This window comes from Oryctolagus cuniculus, chromosome 11, assembly GCF_964237555.1.
Source record: "Oryctolagus cuniculus chromosome 11, mOryCun1.1, whole genome shotgun sequence".
NCBI lineage: Eukaryota > Metazoa > Chordata > Mammalia > Lagomorpha > Leporidae > Oryctolagus > Oryctolagus cuniculus.
Genome location: NC_091442.1, coordinates 110173646 through 110200324, shown reverse-complemented (window position 1 = coordinate 110200324; position 26679 = coordinate 110173646). Strand labels below are relative to the sequence as shown.

The following is a 26679-nucleotide window of genomic DNA, read 5'->3' as shown; positions in this document are numbered from 1 at the left end:
GCCCTAGAGGAACATGACGGCGCTTCAGTGACAGAGTCCAGAGGGAAGATGCAATGCCTCATCAAAATTCAACAGAGTACAAGGATGCCCGAAGAGACACAAGAGAACACAGACACACAGCTGAATGGAAACAGGAAAACAAAGTGTGGCATGAACGAGGAATTCACCAGAGGGAGAGGGAGAAATCCTGGAAATCACCAAACAAATCCTGGAATTGAACTCAGTAAAAACAAACAACCCACCCCAAATCACGGTTGAAAGTCTCAATGGGATAGATCAAGCACTAGAGAGAAAATCCATACTACCCAACATGATTTATAGACTCAATACAATCCCCCATCAAAATACTAATTATATTATTTACAGAACTATAAAAACAATCCTAAAATTCATATGGAAGCACAAAAGGACCAGAATAGTTTTGAACAAGGTTGGAGGCATCAAAATGCCAGATTCCAAGACATACTCTGTTAAGCACGACAACGTAGTACTAGCACATAATCAGACACACAGACCAATGGAAGAGTAGAGATCTCCTATGTGAATCCACACAAACACAGCCAACTGATGCAGGTGCCAAAACACTGCAGAAAGGAGGCCTCTTCCATAAATGGTGCTGGGAACACTGGGTATCCACAGGCAGAAATCTGACACCAGCTCCCATCTCTAACTTCAGAAAAGTCAACTCAAAACGGAGGGTTCTAGGGCCAGCACTGTGGCATAGTGGCCAAAGCCTCTGCCTGTAGCGCCGGCATCCCAAATGGGTGCTGGTTTGTGTCTCAGCTGCTCCTTTTCCATCCAGCTCTCTGCTTGTGGCCTGGGAAAGCAGGAGAGGATGGCCCAAGTGCTTGGGCCCCCATACCTGTGTGGGACACCCAAAGGGAGCTCCTGGCTTTGGATGGGCCCAGCTCTGGCCATTACAGCCATTTAAGGAGTAAACCAGCAGATGGAGGACCTTTCTCTGTCTCTTACCCTGCCTCTCAAATAAAATCTTTAAAAAAAATGGAGTGTTCTAAGACCTGATACTATGAAGCTACTAGAAGAAAACAGTGGAAACACAGACACAGGTATAAGCAACAATTTTTTGGATAGGACCCCCAAAACAAAAGCCAAACTAGACAAATGAGATTATGTCAAACTAAGAAGACTCTGCACAGCAAAAGCATATGATCAACTGATAGAACAGGGAAAATATACCTGCAAAGCATTCATCTGATAAAGGATTAGTACCTAGAATATATAAGGAACTCAAAAAACTTATTAAAAGAATCTAGTTAAGAAATGGGTAGAGCATATGAACAGGCATTTTACAAAAGAAGAAACACGAAGTGCTAACTAACATATGAGGGGAAAAACCCAATTATGAGCCATCAGGGAAATACAGATCAAGGCGACAGCGAGGTATTGTTTCACTCCAGTAAGAATGGCTGTTATTGGGGGCCGGTGCTGTGGCACAGCGGGTTAAAGCCCCGGCCTGCAGTGCCAACATCCCAAACAACCATGGGTTCAAGTCCTGGCTGCCCCACTTCTGATCTAACTCTGCTGTGGCCTGGGAAAGCAGTAGAAGATGGCCCAAGTGCTTGGGCCCCTGTACCCACATGGGAGAACTGGAAGAAGCTCCTGGCTTTGGATCAGCTCAGCTCTGGCTGTTGCAGTCATTTGGAGAATGAATCAGCAGATGGGAGACCTCTCTCTCTGGCTCTATCTCTTGTAACTCTGTCTTTCAAATAAACAAAATAAATCTTTAAAAAAAAATGGTTATTATCAAAATCACAAAAAATGTTGGCGAGGATGTAGAGAAAAGGGAAGGGTTATACAGTGTTGGTGGGAATGCAAATTAATACAGTGACTATGAACAGTATGATGTTCCTCGGAACACTAAAAACAGATCTATGATAGATCTGTGTGACCCAGCCGTCTCACTTTGGGTATACATCTGAAGGAAATGAAATCATCTCTCAAGGTACCTTCACTGCAGTTCTATGCACAACAATCAGTAAAGTGGAATCCACCGAGGTATCCGCTGATGGATGAGGAGATTAAAATGTGGTTAATACTTGCAATGGAGTATTATTCAGCCGTAAAAATGAGTGAAATCCTGACACTCACAGCAGAGTGGACAGAACTGGAAGACAACACGTGCAGTGAAATACGCCAGACACAGAAAACCAAATGCTGCATGTTACTGCATGTTCTCTCCCAAACACAGACGTTAAGAAGAAAATTGGGGTCAGCGCCGTGGCTCAATAGGCTAATCCTCCACCTTGCGGCGCCGGCACACCAGGTTCTAGTCCCGGTCAGGGCGCCGGATTCTGTCCCGGTTGCCCCTCTTCCAGGCCAGCTCTCTGCTATGGCCCGGGAGTGCAGTGGAGGATGGCCCAAGTACTTGGGCCCTGCACCTGCATGGGAGACCAAGAGAAGCACCTGGCTCCTGCCATCGGATCAGCGCGGTGCGCTGGCCGCAGCAGCCATCACGGGGTGAGCCAACAAAAAAAAGGAAGACCTTTCTCTCTGTCTCTCTCTCACTGTCCACTCTGCCTGTTAAAAAAAAAAAAAAAAAAAAGAAAATCGATCTGAACTTAGAAAGTGGTTACTAGAGCGGGGAACAGTGAGAAGATATGGGACAGAGGGAAAAACGGGATACGGGATAGCTGGGTAACCAGTATCAAAACAGTGAGGTAGGAGTCAGCTCCAGTGGCCCACAGCAGTGAATAAAGAACTGGAAGAGCTGCTGGCTCCAATTTAAGAGGTAAGGACAGGGAAAGCTGAATTGCTGGTAGGCAAGTTTACACTGTACACCTGTGGTGAAATAGTATACTATATTCTGGCCGACGCTGCGGCTCACTAGGCTAATCCTCTGCCTTGCGGCGCCGGCACACCGGGTTCTAGTCCCGGTCGGGGCGCCGGATTCTGTCCCGGTTGCCCCTCTTCCAGGCCAGCTCTCTGCTGTGGCCCGGGAGTGCAGTGGAGGATGGCCCAAGTGCTTGGGCCCTGCACCCCATGGGAGACCAGGATAAGTACCTGGCTCCTGCCATCGGATCAGCGTGGTGCGCCGGCCGCAGTGGCCATTGGAGGGTGAACCAATGGTGAAAGAAGACCTTTCTCTCTGTCTCTCTCTCACTGTCCACTCTGCCTGTAAAAAAAAAAAAAAAAGTATACTATATTCTGTAGCACATGTAAATAATTTTTTTAAAGAGAAAATTAAAAAGAAAAAGAGCCCTGAGTGGACAGCAGAGGCCCAGTGAGGACAGGTAGCCTAGGTCTGGGCTGGGAGGAGCAGAGCAGGAAGATGAGGGTCGAGAAGGAACAGGCAAGGAAGGGCAAGCAAAGAAGACAAAGGCCGGCCGCAGCAGTCATGACGGCTGGGCGGCCCAGATGAACGGAGAGGGCAGTGCCCTCCTGAGACCAGAGCCACCCCTCACCCCTGACTGCGGAAAGCCAAAGTACAGCCCGACACTGGCCTCCCCGGCTTTCCACCGCAGGTGACTGGGACCTGTCCCCCGGCTTCCGGTGCCAAGGGTGCAGCGGTTAGAGGACGCGTTCTTGGAATCGGCACTTCAGGACCTTTAGTAAATCTCTTAAGGAACCCACTTTTAGAAAACTCTGTCCTTGCAGAACAATACATGGCTGCTCTAGGAAAACCGGGAAACACGCATGCGGGACAACATCTTGTTTGATCAGAGACAACATCTTCCTGATCAGAGTTGGCAGTTCACTTCTTCACGGACCGACACGTACGCCACATGGAAAATGTCTCTGTGCGGACAATAAGGGTGATTACGGAAAGGTTTCACCTGTGGTTGGCACTGGGCAGACAGTCTATTAATTACACAGGCTCATATTCTGCAGACCAGAGCGCCATTTACGTATGAGCATTTAAACAGAACACTGTCTTCTTCCCTGACTCAGCCATTTAAAAAAAGCAAATAATATTAACTATACTTTGTATTTCAAAACACACCGTAAATTAAATGATCAAAAGCATTAAGTAACCATAGATGTGGCATACTCTGAAATGGTTGGCGGTTACAAATCATTTACATATTCACGTATTTCTGTGTGATTGTAAAAACATTTTTTCAATACTAGTACCCAAATAACTCAGACTATTACTATAGTAAAAGCTTTTCAGAATTTCTCCACAATGGAATTACAGAAAATAACCTGTTGGTAAACTGAAAAAGCCAAACAATTACATGCACACTCTTACCAAAAAATGACAAGGTGAGAAGTGATTCCAAGTCACTCTCTCAATCTGCCCGCTGAAGCGCCACATCCGATTACTCTCATCTGGACTCCGGCAGTCATACAAAGCCACCGACCTGGACACATTCGGGCAAAGTTAGGCTCTGAAGAGTCCGGGCTTCACGTCTCTTTGTGTGTAATGAAATGGTAATAAAATAGTATGGCAATGTCAAGATTCTATTATTGGAAGCCTGCCATAAGGTTCTACAACAAGGGACTGACTCTGTGGCACAGGTTATCTCTGCCAGCAGCACCGGCATCCCATACGGGTGCCGGTTCGAGTCCCGGCTGCTCCCCTTCTGATCCTGCTCTCTGCTATGGCCTGGGAAAGCAGCAGAGGACGGTCCTAGTCCTTGGGACCTTGTACCCATGTGAGAGACCTGGAAGAAGCTCCTGGCTCCTGGTCGGCTCAGCTCTGGCCATTGAGGCCATTGGGGAGTGAACCAGCAGATGGAAGACCTCTCTCTCTGTCTCTCCCTCTGTCTGTAATTCTACCTCTCAAATAAATTAAATTGTTAAAAAAAAAAAAAAAAAGAGTTCTACAACAATGTAGAATACAATGGGTTGAGTTTCACTCATTGGCGGATTCTGGTTCTGTCCGGGAAGGCACTGGCGGCTCACTGTGAAGGAGCTTTGTCCTTTTCCAGCTCCAGCCCTACATCCACAAGACTCCTGTTTCCAAAAGTCTAGGGCAGCTTCTAATTTCCCTTCCCTGGAAGAGCAGAGCCAGACACCTCAAGTCTGAGCCACACTTCTGCTCAACAAGCGGGAGACCAAGGATACACTTCGGTAATGCTGCTCGAATGAGAGACTGTGGCAGTCCCAATCCTTCACCTCCCTGTATCTGCGTCCTCTGACACGTGACACGGATTTCTTCCCGTAAAGGCACAGTAAGTTTTGCCACCCTATGGACCCCTTGTTGGTCAAGAGCACAAGGCAGAGTATACTGATCTTCGCCTAGGCCTCCAGGGCCCTCGGCAGCTCTGCTGTGCTTCCAGCTTTGCCATGAGAATGAGCATCAGGCAGCCTGCTGGTTGCAGGAGAGCCAGGTCTCCTGGGCCCAGCCTGAAAAAGCCACAAGGAGCACGGCTGCCAGTTGAGTCAGAGATGTATAAATGTTTATCAGAAGAAATGTTTATTGGTTTAAGGCACTGAATCTTGGGGTGGTTTCACACCAAAGCTAATACATCCTCTAACAGTCAAATTGCCAGTTCCTACAGTTATGTTAGTAACACAGAGTGACATGCCCTGGCAGACTGAAAGGACACAGTGGAAAAGGAAAAATTAGTGCTGCCAAGTTCAAAATGCAGACACAATAGTAACACTCCTATCCTATCTCAGCACCAAGTGATGCTTTTTGAGTAGATTCAAAAGGATAAAAACATAGTAGTAATAGCTTACTTATCATACGATCCAGATATCAGCGTCTGTGCTTCGAACGGATGAAACTGCAGAGTCTGGACCTAAAGCGAGGAAAGAGCAAAAGAGATCTATGCTCGCTCTGGGTAAAATGACCTGATTCGTAGCAAGAACTAACTGGCAGTGTTTCTCTAAGTTCTTCTCTTTGAAATCTGGAACATAAATGGACATACATGTCCTGCCTACTCAAAGCAACCCATACTCCCGAAGAAAAGCTGGCACTTGGAGTGAGGGCCGGTGTTCGGGCACACAAGGTTAAGCTGCCGCCTTTGACACCAGTGTCTCAAGTGCCAGTTCACCTCCCAGCTCAGCTCCCTGCTCATGTGCCTAGGAAGGCAGCAGAGGGTGGTCCAAATACGTGGCTCTCTGCCACCTACGTCAGAGACCCAGATGTAATTCCAGGCTCTGGGCTTCAGCCTGGCCCAGCCCTGGCTGTTACAGCCATATGGGGAGTGAACCAGCAATGAAGATCTGTTTCTGCTGCTCTCTAATTCAAATAAATTCTCTAATTTCAAATAAATAAATTAATTAAAGCCAGTGCCACAGCTCACTAGGCTAATCCTCTGCCTGCGGTGCCGGCACACCGGGTTCTAGTCTCGGTTCGGGTGCCTGATTCTGTCCCGGTTGCTCCTCTTCCAGGCCAGCTCTCTGCTGTGGCCCGGGAGTACAGTGGAGGATGGCCCAGGTCCTTGGGCCTTGCGCCCGCATGGGAGACCAGGAGGAAGCACCTGGCTCCTGGCTTTGGATTGGCGCAGCGCGCCGGCCTTAGTGACCATTTGGGGGGTGAACCAACGGAAGGAAGACCTTTCTCTGTCTCTCTCTCTAACTCTGCCTGTCAAAAATAAAAAAAACAATAATAATAAATTAATTTTTTAAAAAAGGAAAAAGCTGGCACTTACATAGCATTCCTCAAACAGGGTTTGGCAGGATATACTCTGGTGCCTCAAATGTTAAAAGATGTTCAGAAAAAAAAGGGGGAGTGGCCCAAATTCCACAAACACAGAAGCCCACCAGAGTGCATGAGCACATCCGATTCCTGAGGGGTCTGCAGTATGAATCCATTTGTTGCACTTGCAATCTTCAATATCCTTGTGGGGCTGATGCTGTGGCACAGGTTACGTCACCCCATCAACACCAGCATCCCATATGGGTGCTGGTTTGACTTCCAGCTGTTCCACTTCTGATCCAGCTCCTTGCTTATGTGCCTGGGAAGGCAGGGGGGATGGCCTGAGTGCTTAGGGCCCTGTACTCAGGTGGGAGACCTGCACGGAGTTCCTGGGTTCGTTACAGCCATTTGAAGTTAATCAGTGGATGGAAGGATCTCACTCCCTTCCTCCAGCAACTATGCCTTTCAAATTAATCTTTGTCACTCCCCCATTCCCGGAGGAACGACACAGGACCCTGCGCTGTTCTTTTGTCTGCTCGGCCCTTCCCGGGTTTGCTGCTGGTCCTTCCTGGGTTGGCTGCCGACCCCTCCACCTCCGTGGAGGGGCGGGACCCCCTGCCACTTTCCCCGCTTCCGCGGGGGAGCGGCACACGGCCGGCCAGCTCTCTCGGGGGCTGCTCAGGTGTTCCTTCAGATAGATGTTCCTGGTGCATGTTGTCTCTCTCCTCCTTTATAGTCCTCTTCCACCAATCCCAACTCTGCTACCCACACGCCGAGCACGCTGCTCTCCTCCAATCAGGAGCAGGATCAGCTCCTGCAGCTTATCAGTCAAGTTGGCGAGAGGCAGCTGTGTAGAAGTTTACTCCTCCCCAGCGCCATATTGTGGGAGAGCAGATGCATAGAGTAAGTCTTAATTCCAGTAACTTAGTCTAGTCTCAGTTGCTCCCCACAAATCTTAAAAAAAAAAAATTCTTAAAAAACAGAGCACTGCAAAGATCCAATGAGACAACATGTGAAAAAGTGCTCTGTCAACCACAAACAGCCCTATATAAATACCTGGGATTACTCTGTTCCAGATTTCCTAGAATCTCTTTTATCTAATAAATCACACTTTGGGGTGGGTGTTTGGGGTAGCGGTTGAGACACTGCTTGAGATGTCTGCATCCTATAACAGAGAGCTTGGTTCAACTCCTCCTAGCTTCCTGCTAATATGTACCCTGGGGGCGGAGGTGTGCAGCAGGTGATGGCTCAAATATTTGGGTGTCCAGCACCCACATGGGGGACCCAGATTGAGTTATGGGGCTGCTGCCTTCAACCTGGCCCAGCCCTTGGCTCTGTGGGCATTTGAGGGGTATACCAGTGGATCGACTATCTGTCTCTGCTTTTCAAAAATACAAAATCTATGGCCGGTGCCGGCGCTCAACAGACTAATCCTCTGCCTGTGGCGCCGGCACACCAGGTTCTAGTCCCGGTCAGGGCGCCGGATTCTGTCCCGGTTGCTCCTCTTCCAGGCCAGCTCTCTGCTATGGCCTGGGAGTGCAATGGAGGGTGGCCCAAGTACTTGGGCCCTGCACCTGCATGGGAGACCAGGAGAAGCACCTGGCTCCTGCCATCGGATCAGCGCGGTGCGCTGGCTGCAGCAGCCATCATGGGGTGAGCCAACAAAAAAAAGGAAGACCTCTCTCTCTCTCTGTCCACTCTGCCTGTAAAAAAAAACAAAAAACAAAAAAACAAAAATCTAAAAAACCACACACCTTGTCTGTGTGCACGGCCAGGCTAGCTGCTGGTTTTCCCACAGACATATCCCACAGAATCACCGTGTTGTCGGCTGAGGCACTTGCCAGCACATTTCTGAAAAACAAGAACAAAATTAAATAATCTTTTAAGAATTAAGAGCATTAAGTATAAGAAAGGGATTCCATTTACAATAGCATCAAAAAGAATACTTATGAATACATTTAACAAAAGAAATGCAAGTCAAATATACTGAACACGAGAAAAGATGTAGCTATTAAAGCTACCTACAGGAGTGGACAGCCACCCCATGTTCACGTGCTGGGAGACTTAGTACCAGCACAGAAACACCACATCTCAGACTGGGCTACACACTCATCTACAGGTTCAGCCAATCCCTTCCAAAAGCAGCTTTTAAAATTCTCTATTTTACAGAAAATGACACTTTCATTCTGAAATTCATCAGACGTGCAAACCAGAGCAGCCAAAATAGTCTTGAAAAAGAAGAGCAAAGTCAGAAAGTTCCTGATTTCAAAGCGTATCACACAGCTACAGCCAGCACAATGTGGTCCTGGCACAAGGTCACACATGCAGAGTCCAGAATAAAACCTGCACATTTACAGCCACTGATTTTTCACAAGGTGGCAAAAAATTAAGTGTTCAGTGGGCGAAAGAAGTCATTTTAACAATTCAAGAATAACTGAAAAGTCCTCAGGCCAGAGAATAAAGTTGGACCTTACACGCACGTGAGTCTACACACAAGCTCAAAATGGTTCCAGACCTAAAAGGAAGAGCTAATACAATAAAACTCAGAAGAAAACATGTTGGGAGGGTAAGAAGAAACTGGAATCCTTGTGTGCAGGGCCAATGGGAATGGAAAACAGTACGGTGGCTCCTCAAAAAAAATCAAGATTCACCAATAACACTTTTGGGTACCCACCCCAAATACTGGGTAGGAACTCTAACACTCGTACACTCCCGTTCACAACAGCCACAGGTGGAAGCCACCCAGGGGTCTGCTGACGGGCGGATGAACACAACGTGACAGCTCCACACAGTGGACTATCACCCAGACTCAGGAAACTCGGACACGTACTACCAAATGGGGGAACCTCAAAGACACCAGAGTCAGTGAAACAGGCCAGTCACAGAAGGACAACTGCTGACTGGTCCACTCACGGGAGGCAGAGGGACAGAAAGCCCAGCATGGCTGCAGGACCTGGCAGGGGAAGGACGGCGAGTGTCTGAGCGCTCCAGAGCTTCCGCGGGGACGAGAAAGTTCTGGAGGCGGATGGTGGGGATGCTGCGCAACAATCCTGCACCAAAAGCCACCGACCCTTCGCTGGAGAGTGGTTAAAGTGACACGACTTGCTAGATAGATTTTACCATGACTTAAAGAAAAAAGATCCAAGACTATGTGGATGAGATGTGAAAACCAAATGAAGTGCCAAAAATGTTCTCTGGGAAGCATCACAACTCTCCTGCACCGTGGACACTGCAGGGCACTGGTCTCCAGGGGTGGCGGGCAGCGTACCTGTTGCCAAACAGGAAGACGCCTGCTGTGCTGAGCCGGCAGCAGGCACTGCAGGAGAGGAAGGTCCGAGGGACACAGAGCCCGCAGCCCAAGAAGCAGAGACAGGTGCAGGCAAGAAGCCGAGTCACAATGGCTAGTCTTCCAGTCACTCAAATGTTTCTTACCTGATGAGCTTATTCCACGACAGATCAAGGACAGCATCGGTATGCCCTTCTGCTGAGGAACTCTGCAATAAATTTTAATTACTTTTTGTATTCCAGTTCCTCCATCATGAAACTGGTCGTTCGCAAGATTCTTTAAATCTTAAGATTACTGTTTTGATTTTACCCTAAGTTGCTTGAAGAACTAAAGGAACTGTTTCCTGTTACTTTAAGTGCCCATTACAAAAATTCTGGATAGTGATAAAAGTATAACAGTTCTCAATTTAGGTGCTTTAATTCTACAACTATCAATATTGCCCCTCACCCCTCCAACAAACCCTAACATCAAGAGTTACAGGAAATTAATACATGCATATTTAGAATTCCACAGAGTCAGGGCTAAATAGCAATTTTCTTAAAAGATCAAAACCAGAACATTAGGATGAACAGCTCCTGTCAGTGTGGGGGAGGATCACACCCTGAGAGTCGGGTACTGTGAGGAAGAGTCCGGTACTAATGCAGGCTTTATGCAGAGAACTAAGTTTTCCTGGCACTGGCTTTTTGAATGCAAAAGTCACAGTAACTTCATCACTGCCCAGCCTCCTCTACCACGAGTGACAGGAAAAGTCAACACTCTCATTCTTCCCCACCCCCACCCTTCACCAGTGAACTTCTCTCTACCTAGCATTAGGGTTTAAATATCTTGTAACTCTTTTACCTTCTTCCCTTTCTTTTTCTTCTTTTTTGAAAGCTTACTTCCAAGTGTGAAGACTGGCTCTAAAGAGTCCACTATGTCAAGGTCCCAAACTTCAATAACAGGGGTCATGTTTCCCACCGCAATGTAATTTCCTGTAGGGGAAGGCAGGCACTCACGATTCCAGGAAGGCAGAAAAATGTCTTCTAATGTGATCCATTCCACTTGTATTAACTGAGTAAGGGCTTAAAGCAGTGCTTCTCACACACACACACACACACACACTCATTCTGACTGTTGATAACACGCAGAGTGCATTTCAGGTAGTTCTGGGTGGGCCCCGTCTGCAGGTCTAAAGGCTCACAGGCGGTGCCACTGCTGTGCTGCTGGTCCTTGAACCACAATAAACGCTACAACGCCCAGTGCCCCCACTTCCTCCTTCCCAGGCTGTTCTGAGGATAAGGACCAGGTTACATCATGCATGTGAACAAACTTTAAGACGTAAGATGTCAACTTTACCAGTGATCATTACATAGTGACCGAGGCAACTAACTGTGCAGATGTGTCTCGGTGGACTAACCTAATTGTAAACAAGCTTCTTTGTTTCAGTTTACCTGATGTTTTTGGAACGGGTTATACCACCAAACTCTAGCTGGTAGCATGAGACACAGCACCCCATTCCATACTGGGTTTCTATAGTTCTGTAGCCCACAAGGCTTTCAAGACCTGGCCTTCAGCCCACAGTGGAGCAGCTACCTCCTGGGCTAATCTCAAATCTGGAAACATATGGACCCAAACAGCAAACTGATACAGTGTTAAGAACTATGTAACACCATAAAATAATACTAACTTCAAATCAGCAACAACTCTGTAAGCACACAGAGAACACGTCATTTATGTAGCCAGGAAAAATCAGAGGACTAAGGATCCTTGAGCAACCTTAAGTTTTCCAATTACCCGTAGAATCATCTGGACTTGGATCAAAATTCAGCCACTCTACACTCAGAGGATATGCAGACAACAGGATATCATGGTGCACGTAAAAAGAGTCTTCTTCCTGATTGTAAACTGAAAAAGATTGGGAAAAGAGATTCACTGCATCAGAGGAAGAGCCGCTGGGAATCACTCAGCACACAGAGCACACTCTCCTCCGCAACAGTGGGAGTCACCGTGCTTACAGTGCGACGCACTCATGACATTCAAAGGGGACTCCAGTCACCACTGCTAGGGAAAAATTCTGCACGTCTAACAAAGTCTCAACATCTGGCAGGCGTCAGAGAATACTGACAGAGTGCACAGCACGCTTGCCAGGTGAAGGGGCTTCCAGCTCATTATGGAAAACAAACACTCAGAAAGTGTCCACAGGAGTACTTACCAATTTCTATTTTATTTTCTAAAGGGCCAGCTGATTATAAGCTTAAAAGAATAAACAGAAACAGCACTGCTTGTATCCAGAAATCTACATACTTCTGCACCCACATGGGTGACCCAGAAGCTCCTGGCTCCTGGCTTTGGATCTGCCTGGCTCCAGCTGTTGCAGTCATCTGGGGAGTGAACCAGCAGATGGAAGATCCCTCTCTCTGTCTTTCCCTCTCTCTGTAACTCTGCCTCTCCAATAAATAAAATTTTTTTTAAAGATACAGTGAAATACTGATAAAATAGTCATGCTTTTTATTAAGAAAGAACAAATCACAAAATAAGTTCACTGTTCTTTTCTGAAATCTCTCAGCCCTCTGCTTCTGGGATAGACCCTGTGATCAACAGATTCTGTGTAACTTCCTATCACACCATTCTACGAGAATGCACGCTCACGGAGAAGGTGGTCCTGAGAAAAGCCACCGAAAACTGGCGCTGATCTGCTGAAGCATCTTCTGTTACCACGTCAGTGCTACGCTCTGACCAGCTTCAGCATACAATCTGGGACCTATTCTTGAACACAGATATGCTGGGGCAATCTGGAGATTCCCCCAAAGCCCAAATAATAAAGTACACCTATCAAGACCGAATGCGGCAGGCAAGTATTAAAATACAATTGTTTTCCCAACATCTCTCTGATCCTGAGTTCAAAGGAAAAATTATAAAAAATTCTCAGAATGTGTAAAAATCAATGACAAAAAAATTGAATTTCAATTTTCAAATACCAGAATAGGTCTTAAAAAGAAAACTAAGGGCCAGTGTTTTTTGGCTGCTCCACTTCCAAGCCAGCTCCCTGCTAATGCACCTGGGAAAGCAGGTCCCTGTACCGATGTGCAACACCAGGATGGAGTCCCAAGCTCCTGGCTTTGGCCCAGACCAGCTCCAGCCATTTGCAGCTGTTTGGGGGAGTGAACCAGCATTGGAAAATCACTTTCTCCGTCTCTTCCTCTCTGTCACTCTGCCTTTCAATTACATGCGTCCTAAAGAATATGATTCAGGGGGCTGACGCTGTGGTATAGCCGCCACCTGCAGTGCCAGCATCCCATATGGGCGCCGGTTCGAGTCTCTGCTGCTCCACTTCCAATCCAGCTCTCTGTTGTGGCCTGGGAAAGCAGAAGATGGTCCCAGTCCTTGGGCCCCTGCACCTGTGTGGGATACCTGGAAGATGCTCCTGGTTTCGGATCGGTGCAGCTCCGGCCATTGCGGCCAATTGGGAAGTGAACCAGCAGATGGAAAACCTGTCTCTCTTTCTGCCTCTCCTTCTCTCTCTGTGTAACTCAGCCTTTCAAATAAATAAATAAATCTTAAAAAAAAAAAAAAATTTTGATTCAGGGGTCGGAGATGTGGCATAGTAGGTTAAGCTGCCACCTTCAGCACCAACATTCCATATAGACACCATTTTGAGTCCTGGCTGTTCCTCTTCCGATCCAGCTCTCTGCTGATACACCTGCGAAAGCAGCAGAGAATGGGAAGTACTTGGGCCCCTGCACCCATGTGGGAGACCCGGATGAAGCTCCCACCTTCAGCCCAGCCCAGCTCTGGCCGTTTTGGCCATTTGGGGAGTGAAGCAGCAGATGGAAGCCTTCTTTTCTCTGTCTCTCCTTCTCTAATCCTTTCAAATAAATAAAATAATTTTTTAAATATGATTTAAAAATCCAAGTGATCACCTGCTTCAGGTTATTGCAAAGTGTTTACTTCTTGCTTTGGCACCAACGTTCCCTGAAATGGGAAAGGTGACTGCTATGGTTTAGTATGATTTGCCTACCCCCAACTCATGTGGGAGCTTACTCAGCACCAACTCATGTTGGTGGTGTTCAGAGGGTGGAGACTTAATCTCACTATGGTGTTCAGAGGCAGGGCCTTTGAGAAGTGATTAGTTCCGTAGGATGGAGCCCACGACTGAGTCTCAGTGGTATTATAAGAGAGGGGAGAGACCACAGACAGTCCACAATGCACGCCGTCTCTTGCCACGTGGTGCTCTGTGCCACCTGGAAATCCCGCCAGCAGGGAGGCCATCACTAGATGAGGCCCATAAGACCTTATACCTCCAGAACTGTGAGCCAAAAATAACTCTCTTTTTATACAGCTGCCTGCCTCAAGCATTTCATTACAGTATCAAAAAGCTGTTAATACAATGGTTAAGATGTTTTAACTCCAGAAGAAACCTATGGTTCTGTGTGCAGAATTACTATGAAGAAAATACAATGAACTACTAAGGGGAAACCTCTGGGATAACTGAGAGAAAGCAGAACAAGAATCTGTGTATCCAGCGCAGTCTCAACCACAAGAAGGAAAAGCGGCCACACACACAAAGCCAGGGCAGCAAGTCAGCACCTCAGGGCGACTGGATTATGGGATCATGCATTTTCCTTGGGCCTAGCACTGTGGCACAGCTGGTTAGTTCCAACTGCTGCTTCCAATCCAGCACTACACTCATGTGCCTGGGAAAGCAGCTAAAGATGGCCCAAGTACCTGGGCCTCTGCCACCTACCTGGGAGACCCAGATGGAGTTCCAGGCCCCTGGCTTTGGTCTGGCCCAGCCCAGACTGTTACAGGCCATTTAGGGAGTGAACCAGAGGGTGGAAGCTCTCATTTCTTCTAACTCTACTGTGTGTGTGTGTGTGTTTTTTTTTAATTTATGTATTTATTTGAAAGGCAGAGTCCCACAGAGGCAGAGAGGCAGAGAGGCAGAGAGGCAGAGAGGCAGAGAGAGAGAGAGAGAGAGAGAGAGAGAGATATCTCTTCCATCTGCTGGTTCACTTCCTAAATGGCTGCATCAGCCAGAGCTGGTTGGATCCAAAGTCAGAAACCAGAAGCCAGGGGCTTCTTCCATGTCTTCCATATAGGTGCAGGGGTCCAAGGACTTGAGCCATCCTTCGCAGCCTTCCCAGGCCATAGAGAGAGCTGGATTGGAAGTGGAGCAGCTGGGACTCGAACCAGCACACATATGGGATGCTGGCACTGCAGGTGGCAGCTTTATCTGCTACACCACTGTGCCAGCTCCTGTAATTCTACCCTTTCAACTAAATAAATATAGCTCTAAATTTTTTTTCTTGTATTTTTATATGTACTTTTCATTCTAGGTTTGCTACAGTGGGGTAGGAAAAAACTGGTAAGTATATTTAAATAAAAGATTAAAAACCCCTATTGGGGGGCCAGCACTTTGGCACAGGCGGTTAAAGCCCAGGCCTGAAGCACCGGCATCCTCTACGGGTGCTGGTTCGAGGCCCGCTGCTCCACTTCCAATGCAGCTCTCTGCTATGGCCTGGGAAGGCAGTGGAAGATGGCCTAAGTCCTTGGGCCCCTGCACCCACATGGGAGAACCAGAGGAAGCTCCTGGCTCCTGGCTTTGGATTGCTCAGCTTCAGTCACTGCGGCCATTTGGGGTTGAACCAACAGATGGAAGACTTTTCTCTCTGTTTCTACCTCTCTCTGTAACTTGTCTTTCTTTCTTTGTTTGTTTGTTTGAAGATTTTATTTATTTATTTGAGAGGTAGAGTTACAGTGAAAGGAAGAGACAGAGAAAGGTCTTCCTTCCGTTGTTTCAGTCCCCAAATGGCTGCAACGGCCAGAGCTGCACCGATCCAAAGCCAGGAGCTTCTTCCTGGTCTCTACACAGGTGCAGGGGCCCAAAGACTTGGGCCATCTTCTACTTTCCCAGGCCATAGCAGAGAGCTGGATTGGAAGAGGAGCAGCCGGGACTAGAACTGGCGCCCATATGGGATGCTGGTGCCACAGGCGGAGGATTAACCTACTACGCCACAGCATCGACCCCCAACTCTGTCTTTCAAATAAATACAAAATAAATCTTAAAATAAATAAATAAAAAACCTCCATTAAAATTTTCCAGGGACAAAAGTCAGATTCCAAAGTGAAATGTCAGGCTGCACATGCTGAGAACACCACCCAGAAAACTGGCAGGCTGTGTAGACCACGTAGCCAACTTCAATGCGGCACAGCAGGATACAGCACATAGATCCCTAACTGCTACTATTGTCATTTCACTGTCGCTCAGAAAAGCTTTTCATGAGGGATTCCTCTCACTTACCATGCACCTCCAAATTGCACTGCTCCTGTTCAGCTCGACCACAAACTATGAGATTGTCAGTGGGTTTAATCAAGAAATCTTCACGTTCATATTGTTCCTAGGTGGAGAGAAAAACAGTCATTGGCTAGAGGCAGATACCTGTAAGCTTTTCAAACACTTACAAACAGAATTAGAAAAAGGATGTAAATATTTACAGTATCTTTCAGAGTAACATACGGATCTTGGTCATTACTCCCGTAGACTGTCAGCCCCAACAGCGACTCCCCAAGCGTCTCAGCGTCTGTAATAAGAATTGTAAAGTGACACGAGTGAAATGGGCACCTTGACAAAAACATGTTTTCTAAGACATCATCTCTGGACTCCGACCGTCTACTTTGTAACTGATCCTGGGCCACCCGCAGCGGTCAAAGGACACGTGCACAGTGAGAGGGAATTTAGACGCTGTTCATGTTCGACCTTTGGGGTGCATTTCTCATAGTCTCGGAACTCACAATCTTCCAGGGAACAAAGTAAGCCCTTTCAGAAAATACCCGAACTCTGCTCAGAGCCTGCTCTTGGCTCCTTGCACTCAACGTACTAGAGGGGAACCTTGAGGATACGGAAGTAAGACGGCCCTGAAACACTGAACCAACGCAGAGTAAAGGGCGGCTGAAGAAAGAACACCGAGAGAATGAATTTCAGTTATCTCCTGTATGTGTTCTCAGAACTGCTGATGCGCCTTATGGACCTGAAAGAAGGAATACTGTAGCTTTTCCCCAAAAATGGAATTTTTCTTTTATGGTACATGTACAAGGGTAACACCGAAGAGACCCAGAGTTAACACAAAACGAAAGGCACACTGAGCTGTTCAGGAAAACAGGTAAGGAAGCAGGATGCATGGGTCCTGCGAATCCGACAGGCACGGGAGACGGGAACTGCCACGCAGCAGGAAGAGCTGATGCTGGGACGCCTCTGCAGGCTGGGCTGCTCCCAGCACCCCGGCCGAACACAGCTCTGAGTGCCACGGGAAAAGCCCCCCTCTGCAGCCTGTTCTAGTGAGGCACATGGAAAAGAAAGAAGGCTTGGGAGAGGCAGGGTGTTCAAACCTCAGCATCACCTCTCACCAGCTGGGGGCGCTGGTAAGTGGAGTACTGCAGTGACCCCCTCTCAGAACTGCATAAGGAAAAACCCAGCCAGCAGCAGTGCACAGGACGCACGGCCAGAGGACTGAGTGGGGAGAGAAACGGACACCAGGGGGAAAAGTGGGCAGTGTGAATGGAGTGAGCGAGTCAGGGCTACTTCACACTGGAGGACAAGCGGTGTGCCCTAGTAACGAGGGGTACGGGCTCTGGAAGAAAGCTCAGCAGCGCGGCCTCTGCACGCTCTCTCGTTTCCTCCTCCTCAGTCCAGGCCCTCACTGCCTCTGGCCCAACTGAAGTCCCCCACTCCTCCAGGAAGACATTCAGATACAACCCATTCGAGGCATCCAGGCCAAGTCTGCAAGTTTTCATGCTAACTCCTTCCCTCAACTGCATCTCCCCTAGAGCAGACTCCCTCATTCTCCTTACCTGCCCCTTATTTACTGATTCTCCAGTGCCCAGCACTGCCCAGCTCTCCACGACCACCTCCAAACGCTCCAGCAACTGCAAGGGCTCCGCATCCCCCACAGCACTCCCCACAGCCCACACAGGCCTTGCTTTAAAAAAGCTTCATTACGTGAATAGAAGGGGAGAGGGAGCGGGAGAGGGGAGGGTTGCGGGTGGGAGGGAAGTTATGGGGGGAAAAAGCCATTGTAATCCATAAGCTGTACTTTGGAAATTTATATTCATTAAATAAAAGTTAAAAAAAAAAAGCTTCATTAGGGAAATTTTCAAACATAAACAAAGGAGAGTGAGTACAACGAAGCCTCAATCACCAAGGCTTGGCAATATTTTCTTAATATTTTTGTCTAACCTCCTTCCCCGCCATCTTTGGGGTTTTATAAAGACGTCTGAGCACATTATTTTACGCAACACTTCCACATGAACCTCTGACAGAAAAGGACATTTTTCATGCCTGCTTACAACTACTTTATGTCCTATTTTAAATGTTATTTTGTCATCTCCAGAAAGTCTAGCACCAGGCCAGATATTTAATAAAACTGGTAATTTCAGAATCAGGCCAGTGAATTCTTGTGCAAATCCAGGCTCTTAGGAAAAGCAACAGAACGTCCTTGGTTGTCTCAAAGGCGCTCTCGGAAGGCAGCTGTGCCCTCCCTCCCCTGGGCAGAGGATCCCTCAGAGACAGATCAGACCTCACAAAACTTCAGCACGTCAAAATAAAGGATCACATTTAGTAATACACTGGTGTGGATTTTCTGTGGTATTTTATATATTCTCCATTCCATCATGGCAGCACAATTCTATTTACCGCCATTTGTTAACTAGAAATCCTTCAACATCTCCTTCCCTCGTACAATGCGATGGCTGTGAATTTGCTTTGATTTTGAGAACATTTGTATTAGGAGTTAATCTTTTTTAAAAGATGTATTTATTTATTTGAAAGAGTTACAGAGAAAGAGAGAGAGAGAGAGAGAGATCTTCCACCCACTGGTTCACTTCCCAGAGGGCCACAATGGCCAGTGCTGCGCCAAGCCAAGCCATGAACCAGGAGCTTCTTCCAGGTCTCCCATGTGGGTAGCAGGGGCCCAAGCCTTGGGCCATCTTCCACTGCTTCTCCCTTTATGATGGTAGCAGGGAGCTGCATCAGAAGTGGAGCAGCTGGGACAGGAACCAGCGTCCTTATGGGATGCCGGCATTGCAGGTGGCAGCTTAACCCTCTAAGCCACAGCTCTGGCCCCAAGAGTTAATTTTTTTCTTTTTCTTTTTTAAGATTTATTCAAAAGGCAGAGTTTTAAAGAGAGAAAAAAAAGAGCGAAAGAAAGAGATTTTCCATCTGCTGGTTCACTCCCCAGATGGCTACAACAGCCAGGGCTAGGAAAGGCCAAAGCCAGGAGCTCCATCCAAGTACTGATTGTGTGTGGCAGGGACCCGAGTACTCAGGCAATTCTCTGCTGTTCTCCCGGCCCCTTAGCAGGGAGCTGGGTCAGAAGCAGAGCAGCAGTCTGGTGTTCCAACACGGGATGCTAGTGTCACAAACAGTGGCTTAACCTGCTGTCCACGACACCCCCTCAGGAGCTAATTTTTTAAGTGGTAGATCATCTGTTTTTCTAACTGTATAACTTGAGAATTGCTGATTCTAGCTGTCAGAGTCCTACCAGGCTCCACTGACACAAACTAACTGGGATTTTTAAGTTAAACCACTAACTTACTTAACCTGCTCAGTGTGCCAAAGATAAAAGGCTATTTCCCAGATCCTCCCATCTGGCTGAGCGCGGCCTGCAGTCGTGTACACCGGAGGACAACGAGGTAAGCTCGTCCAGCTACACAGTCACCGCTGGCATCCACGGGGACTGGTTCCAGGACCCCTGCTGGACACCAAAATCTGAGGGTGCTCAAGCTCCCGTCACAAGTCACTTAACGACAGGGTTCCTCTCCGAGAAATGCGTTGTTAGGAGGTTCTGCCACTGTGTGAACATCAGAGTGTAATTACACACACTGAAATGGGTATGGTGGTACGGTGCAATACAGTCTTTTTGACAGACTTATTTACTCGAAAGGTAGAGTTATAGAAAGAGAAAGATCTTCTATCACTGGTTCACTGACCAAATGGCTACAAGAGCCAGGGCTGGGTCAGGCTGAAGCCAGGAGCGTGGATCACCCACTGCACCACCACGATGCGGCCCCAGCAGTGTAATCTTATGGGATCGCCACTGTATCCGCAGTCTGCTGGTGACCAAAATGTCCCTGGGTGCTTCATGACTGTATAAAATGGCTTGGCATCTGCGTATAATCTATGCACATCTTCCTGCATATCTTACCTCATCTCTCGATTACTTACAATACCTAATGTAAATTGTTGTTGTATTTATTATTTAGGAATAAGGACAAGAAAAAAGTCTATATACCTTCAGAAGTGGTGCAGCCACTTTAGGCCTAAGCACATCTGTGACCCACAGCTGGCTGGAGCCACCGGTGAGGAGTTAAGGAGGAGGAGGGCTGACTGGCTTTACCGTCCTGTCCTCAAACAAGCAATGCACTCTGCTCATGTTTCTCACCCACTTCGTTTCCGCAAAGCTTGCTACATGAACTTACAGTGAGCCTCGCGCTCAGTCACCTCCTCTTCCCACCTGTGCTTCTCTTTCTAATGTCTCAAAATGCACATACTCTGAGAAATGTGGATGCAGCTGAGGCAAGGGTGTTTAGACACAAGTTTAAGTACGCCATAATGGTGTCCCAACAGGCTCAAGTGAATTACACATTATTATATGATACTATTTGTTTTTTTAGATAAGTGGGTTAGAGCTTATCTTCTAAATTCATTTAGGAAACAGGAACCAGATTCTTAGACTGACACCAGGGACTACAAAATCTCCGAGGAAGGCTTTGGGGCACCACGGGCTCGATCCAATGCACCGAGCTCTAACCTGGGTCATCCTCGTCATATTTATCCAAGTCGTACTCGGCCAGCTCATCATCGTCCAGCGCCCTGTCGTCCTCTGGGTCACCATCCTCCAGGGGCTCCCTCGGGCGCGCCTGCGTGCGTGCACTCTGCACGCCATCGTCTGAAGGGCTGCCTGCCTCCTCTTCCTCACTGGCACCTTCTTCTCTAGGAAAATGATACCAAGAAGTTAGAGAGAGATGGCCCAAGTGGCCCCTTCCGCGAACAGGCACACGCGGGCATCATGACTGAGACACCCTTCAGCCGGACTCTACTGCGGACTGCGACATTCCCGTACTCACTGTAACTTTTCCTTCGCTTCAGCAATGAGACGTTTCACTTCTTCTTTACTCAGCTCTACCTGTAAGAAAACACACTCTGCATCACAACATATTTGAGGAAATCATCAAAAGTCTTTAAATTAAAAAAAAAAAAAACTTTACAACAAATGTAAAATACAACTTCAGAAAAGCCCACTCAAAAGCAAGGGCAGGAGTCTGGTGTGGTTTGAAGACACCCACGTCCCAAGTCACGGCACCTGGGGTTGATCCTGGCTCTGCTTCTGATCCTGGCTTCCTGCTACTGCACACCCTGGGAGGTGGCAGGTGATGGCTCAAGTACTTGGGGTGCTGTCATCCAGGCTCCTGACCCCACCCAGCTGTGGTGGGCATCAGGGGAGTCAAATAGCAGATGGGGTTGGGTGCTGTGGATGATCAGGTTAAGCCATCTGGGGCACTTCCAATCCAGCTCCCCGATGCACCTGGGAGACAGCAGATGATGGCCCCAATACTAGATTTCTGCCACTGAGGTGGGAATCCCGGATCCTGGCTTTAGCCTGGCCTAGCCTTGGCTGCTAAAGGTAATCAGGGAGTGAACCAGCAGATGAAGATCAATTCTGTCACTTTGCTTTTCAAATCCATCTATCTATCCATCCATCCTTAAGGGGAAGAGAGAACCAGATGGAAGATCTGTTTCAGTCTCTACCTTCTGAATAAAATAAAAATAAAAAGTTCAAAAAAGAGACAAGAAGCAAACATGAACTCAGACTTTTTAAATTTAACATCAATGGAGTTCTACACTTCTGAAAATTAAGATTCCTTCACACCTGTTTAAAAACCAAGCTCACTGTACTCTCTACATCTTAATAATAATAATAAAAAAAAGACTGATTTTTGTACTCTGCTCATCTGGTCTTCTCCCAACTATCCCTGACTGCCCCTAGGGCCCCCCTCCCTCCCTTCCCCGTAGCCATCCCTGCACTGTCCCCTGTTCTCTCCCCTGTTCTCACTGCCTCGTATGCACTCAGCAGGCTCACCTCTGTGCAAAGCTCACTGAAATTATCACCTCTGAGATGCTTATTCCAAACTTATACTCCATTTCCATTTTTCCAACAGCTTGTAAGACTTCCCACGTGGACATTTTTTGTCCTATGTAATTCAATACTGAAATGACTCTCCTTACTTCAAAAACACTCCCTTCAGCACCTGTAAAACACCAGCACTACGCTGCCAATCCCATGCAGACAGAAACGGACTCGTCACTCTACAGCTGAGCACACAGTTCAGTTCTGGGTCTGCGGACGCAATGCCTCAGACCCAGAAAATCCTCTTGAGAAAGACATTCCACCGTGGGATAAATTACGAGTTAGTCCTCAACTTTCAGTAAAAGAGACTTTGTCCAACTTCTAAATTTCCCTTCCTACGGATTTCACAGAACAAACAGAACCCTTTGTCCTGTAAACCTGTCCAACAATGGTTTCCAAACTGGTCTGCACATGACAACCACCTGGGCAGCTCTTAACAACTTCAGGCTACCCTCGACCAAGTAAATCACAATACCTTCGCCGGGGCACAGCCATCGGTATTATTTTTAAGCTTCCCAGGTGTTTTCCATGTGCAGACTCCCCTGGTGTGTGTCCCTTTGTGGTTTGCTACAGGCTTTAAAACGTTTATCCACTTTTATTTATACCTCTCTATTTTTTGAAAGCTTTATTTATTTGAAAGGCAAGGTGAGGGTGACAGGGTGAGAGAGACACACACACACACAGATTGATTCTCCATCTGGTTCACTCCCCAAATGACTGCAACAGCAAGAGATGGGCCAGGGCGAAGCCAGGGCCCTGGAACTGTGTCTGGCTCGCCCATGTGGGTGCCGGGGCCCAAGCTCTCCCAAGCGCCTTAGCAGGAAGCTGGGTGGGAAGAGGAGCGCCACGGACTCCAAGGGTTGGGCAGCCAGCTTGAGCTGCTGCGCCACAGCCGTCTCCCTCTTCAGTAACGTTCCTCCTTCAACAATGGCTAACGGGCTAGTTTTCTGTCCCTCTTCGCTAAGCACGGAGCGCCTACTGTAAGCCAAGCGCTGGAGAAACGGTGAGCGAAACAGCCTGGGGGCCGGCTGGGGGGCGGGATTTACCCCTTGGCAGCCTGCTCCGACCCCTCATCCGCCCGCACAGCGCCCCCACTCCCACCACCTTCCCCAGCCCTGCCTGGCTGGCCCGGTCACTTCCTTCCCCGCACTTATCCCCTCGGACCCCCCCCCCCCACAGGTCAACCCCATAAAGGCGGAACTCTCTCTGCCTCGTTCTCGCCCACCCCGGGGTCCCTGACCAACGCCGGGCCCGCAGCCGGCACCTAGAATCCGCTGATCAATGCCCGAGGCCCCCTCCCCTCTGCGACAGGCTCAGTCCTCCAGTCCCGGGTGCTCTTCCTCCGCGGGGCGGCGCGTGTACCGCTCACCTCGGCTGCCTTCCTCGTCTCCAGGGATTACTGCTGGAAAAACCTAACTCGACTCCCGACCTCGCGGCCGCCACCACCACCGCTTCCAGCCCTGCTCCTCCGGGCGCCGAGCGAGGAGGCTCGGGGGAGGCGGGGCCGCCACACCTGCGCTCCCCTCCACTCACGCCTAAAACCGCGCCGGGGAGAGGGCGCCGCTGCTCTGTCAAGCAGCCCCCGCGCCTGCGGACGTCGGGGCAGGGGCTCGGGGGCGGCGGGCCCATCAGGCCTAAGCCGGCCTCAACGAAGCGGGCCAAGGCCGAAGCTCCGGGTCGAGGTTCCCCGGGCGGGGCTCAGCCGGCAGGGATGTCTCCCAGCGGTCGGGCCTCACCTTGTCCGGCGTCTCTTTGGCCACGCCGCAGCGGACCCAGGCCACACACGTCACCTGGCGGCTGCGGTTCATGGTCTTCAGCGCAGGGACGTCTCAAGTTAAAGACCCCGCGACAGTACGAGGGACCACGGCTCACAAGGCTGCCGGCACACTGCGGGGCTCCTCGAGAGACCGTCGCTGAGGCAGAGCGCAGGCGCGGCGCCAGCCCCGCCCCCGTCGGCGCGCGCTTCGACGTCATCGAGAGGCGCCGGAACAGAAAGCAACAGGGCGTGGAATCCACGTGGGGGTTCCATGCTGTGTGGGGTGGTATGAAGCGGATTTTCTGACTATGTGGGGGTCAGTGTGAGGCGGAGTCCCACTAATCTTTATTTTGCTTGAAATTCCAGACTCCAAGCTGACAAATGGTAGGTGTGTGTGGTCTAAAGCTTTCTCCAAAATGAGCTTGTCGATTCAAGGACATTCCATTACACTTTCATATCATTGAGTGTTACTGACCCACCTCAGTATATACGGTGGTGGTGGTGGTTAGGGTGCAGGCACCGTTTACAGTGCCTTAATATATTACCTTCGTTACTTCCTAATTCTGTGTGGGAGGTCTTATTTCCCTTTAACACGCGGAGACACGTTCGTGGATTTCCCTGAAGCCGCACGGCCAGTAAGTGGTGTTAAAGTAACACCTTGGGGCTGGCGCGGTGTCTCACTAGCTTAATCCTCCACCTGTGGCGCCGGTTCTAGTCCCGGTTGCTCTTCCAGTCCAGCTGTTTGCTGTGGCCCGGGAGGGCAGTGGAGGATGGCCCAAGTGCTTGGGCCCTGCACCCGCGTGGGAGACCAGGAGGAAGTACCCGGCTCCTGGCTTCGGATTGGCGCAGCTGCGGCTGTAGCGGCCATTTGGGGAGTGAACCAATGGAAGGAAGACCTGTCTGTCTGTAATTCTACCTGTCAAATAAATAAATAACACCTTGACAGTAGGGACTCCATTCTGGGAAGGCACCCCTCCTCCCCCCCACACACCGTGAGACTCTGGTCTGAAACCATGATCTAAAAAAGTCCGACGATAGCAGTCCACTACATCACACTTGGCAGATCATAAATTGGAAACCCCCTATCATGATCGCTCAAACTTTGAAGTGGATAGGCTACACCTGGGTTAAGGATAAAAATGTAATTTGTCTATGTCCTACATATGATTAAAATCAATACCTGGATTAATGTCAAGATTATAATTGAAATTGTTAAGATTGTAACTGGTATTGTCAAGATAATTGATACTAGTTTCGCATAGGTTTTAGGTCAGCTTGACCCCAGTAACCATGTATTCCCTCCCGATTTTGCGGTTTTTGCCTTTATAAACCCTGTTGCTTTGGGCTTCAGGGCTGAGAGTTCTTTAGGGCATGGGCCCACCCTCCACCGTCAATGTGTAGTGTTCCTTTGCATTCGCTCAGGTACAACAGTGTAGCTAGGATACAGATCCGTACCGTGTGATTCCAGATCCCTGGCTGCTGCCAGTGTGGTGCTTGTCCGCTAGGGTTAAAGTCACCTGTTAGAAAGTGTCAGTGGCTGGAAGGCTTCAGAATAGAAAAATTTTTAAAAGATTTATTTATTTGAAAGGTAGAGTTAAGAGAGACGCAGAGGCAGAGAGAGAAGTCTTCTATCTGCTGGTTTGCTCCCCAAATGGGCCACAATGGCTGGAGCTGAGCCCATCTGAAGACATGGGCCAGAAGCTTCTTCTGGGTCTCCCATGCAGGTGCAGGGGCCCAAGCACTTGGGCCATCTTCCAGTGCTTTCCCAGGCCACAGCAGAGAGCTGGATCAGAAGCAGGGCATCTGGGACTAGAACAGGTGCCCATATGGGATGTCGGCACTGCAGGTGCCAGCCCCCAGAATAGAAAATTTTAAACTAGAAAGATCTGGGTTTTGATCGCCTCCTTGGCTGTGTGACCCTGTCTGGGTCACCTGCCTTCTGATATTCAGGTGTACCCTGCCTCTGAGACAGGCAAACAAAAATACCAGGAGAATAGCTCTGGGGCAAGGATCTTTGAAAAATAGATGGCAACAACAAAATTGTCCTTATGTGATTTTTTTTGACAGGCAGAGTGGACAGTGAGAGAGAGAGAGAGAGAGAGAGAAAGGTCTTCCTTTGCCATTGGTTCACCCTCCAATGGCCGCCGCGGCCAGCGCGCTGCGGCTGGCGCACCGCGCTGATCCGATGGCAGGAGCCAGGTGCTTCTCCTGGTCTCCCATGGGGTGCAGGGCCCAAGCACTTGGGCCATCCTCCACTGCACTCCCTGGCCACAGCAGAGAGCTGGCCTGGAAGAGGGGCAACCGGGACAGAATCCGGCGCCCCGACTGGGACTAGAACCCGGTGTGCCAGCGCCGCAAGGCGGAGGATTAGCCTAGTGAGCCACGGCACCGGCATCATGATGGTTTTAACCAAGAGTATGACAGAGGTGACCCTTCCAAGGTTAGGTCACCAGTGGGACGCAGGTTGGCAGAGTGGAGCCCAGAGCCACCATGTGAAGTCTGTGCTGAGGCCGTCGTGCTGAGGAAGCTAAACCACAGGGAGAGGACACATGTGGGTGCGCCGGTAGACACCTGCAACTTTGAGTTCACCCAGACGAGAAGATGAGAGTGCCTTCAGGTGACTCCAGCTCCCAGCCATTGTCTTGTCCCCAGCTTCCAAGGTTTCGCAGCCGAGACCCAGGCGTGGTGAGGGGACACAAGCCATCCCCAGCAAGCACCACCCAGTCTTGACTGACACAGTCTGCAAGGTCAATAAAAGGGCCGTTTCAGCCATGTTTTCACCCTTACATATTGTAGTTTTATGGCATATCACACATAGCAAAGTTTACTATTCAACCAGTTTTTAAACAAGATTTATTTTTTATTTATTTGAAAGGCAGAGTTACAGAGACTGAGAAGGAGATCTTATATCCACTGCTTCACTTCT

The 26679-nt window shown here is 48.8% G+C and overlaps 1 protein-coding gene across 1 annotated transcript in view; it reads right to left on the bottom strand.

Annotated features, from left to right (window-relative positions):
* PWP1 (PWP1 homolog, endonuclein) overlaps positions 1 to 23969 on the bottom strand; it is a 28360-nt gene extending 4391 nt beyond the window's left edge. The window contains exons 1-11 of the mRNA XM_070051487.1: positions 23734 to 23969; positions 20937 to 20995; positions 20621 to 20802; positions 16311 to 16396; positions 16117 to 16213; positions 11610 to 11720; positions 10677 to 10807; positions 9983 to 10044; positions 8305 to 8401; positions 5647 to 5708; positions 4211 to 4322 (exon numbers count right to left, since the gene is read on the bottom strand). Of these exons, the coding sequence (XP_069907588.1) occupies positions 4211 to 4322; positions 5647 to 5708; positions 8305 to 8401; positions 9983 to 10044; positions 10677 to 10807; positions 11610 to 11720; positions 16117 to 16213; positions 16311 to 16396; positions 20621 to 20802; positions 20937 to 20995; positions 23734 to 23805 (1071 nt within the window). The 5' untranslated portion in view covers positions 23806 to 23969. The remainder of the gene's footprint in view (positions 1 to 4210; positions 4323 to 5646; positions 5709 to 8304; positions 8402 to 9982; positions 10045 to 10676; positions 10808 to 11609; positions 11721 to 16116; positions 16214 to 16310; positions 16397 to 20620; positions 20803 to 20936; positions 20996 to 23733) is intronic.
* Positions 23970 to 26679: the final 2710 nt, after the last annotated feature.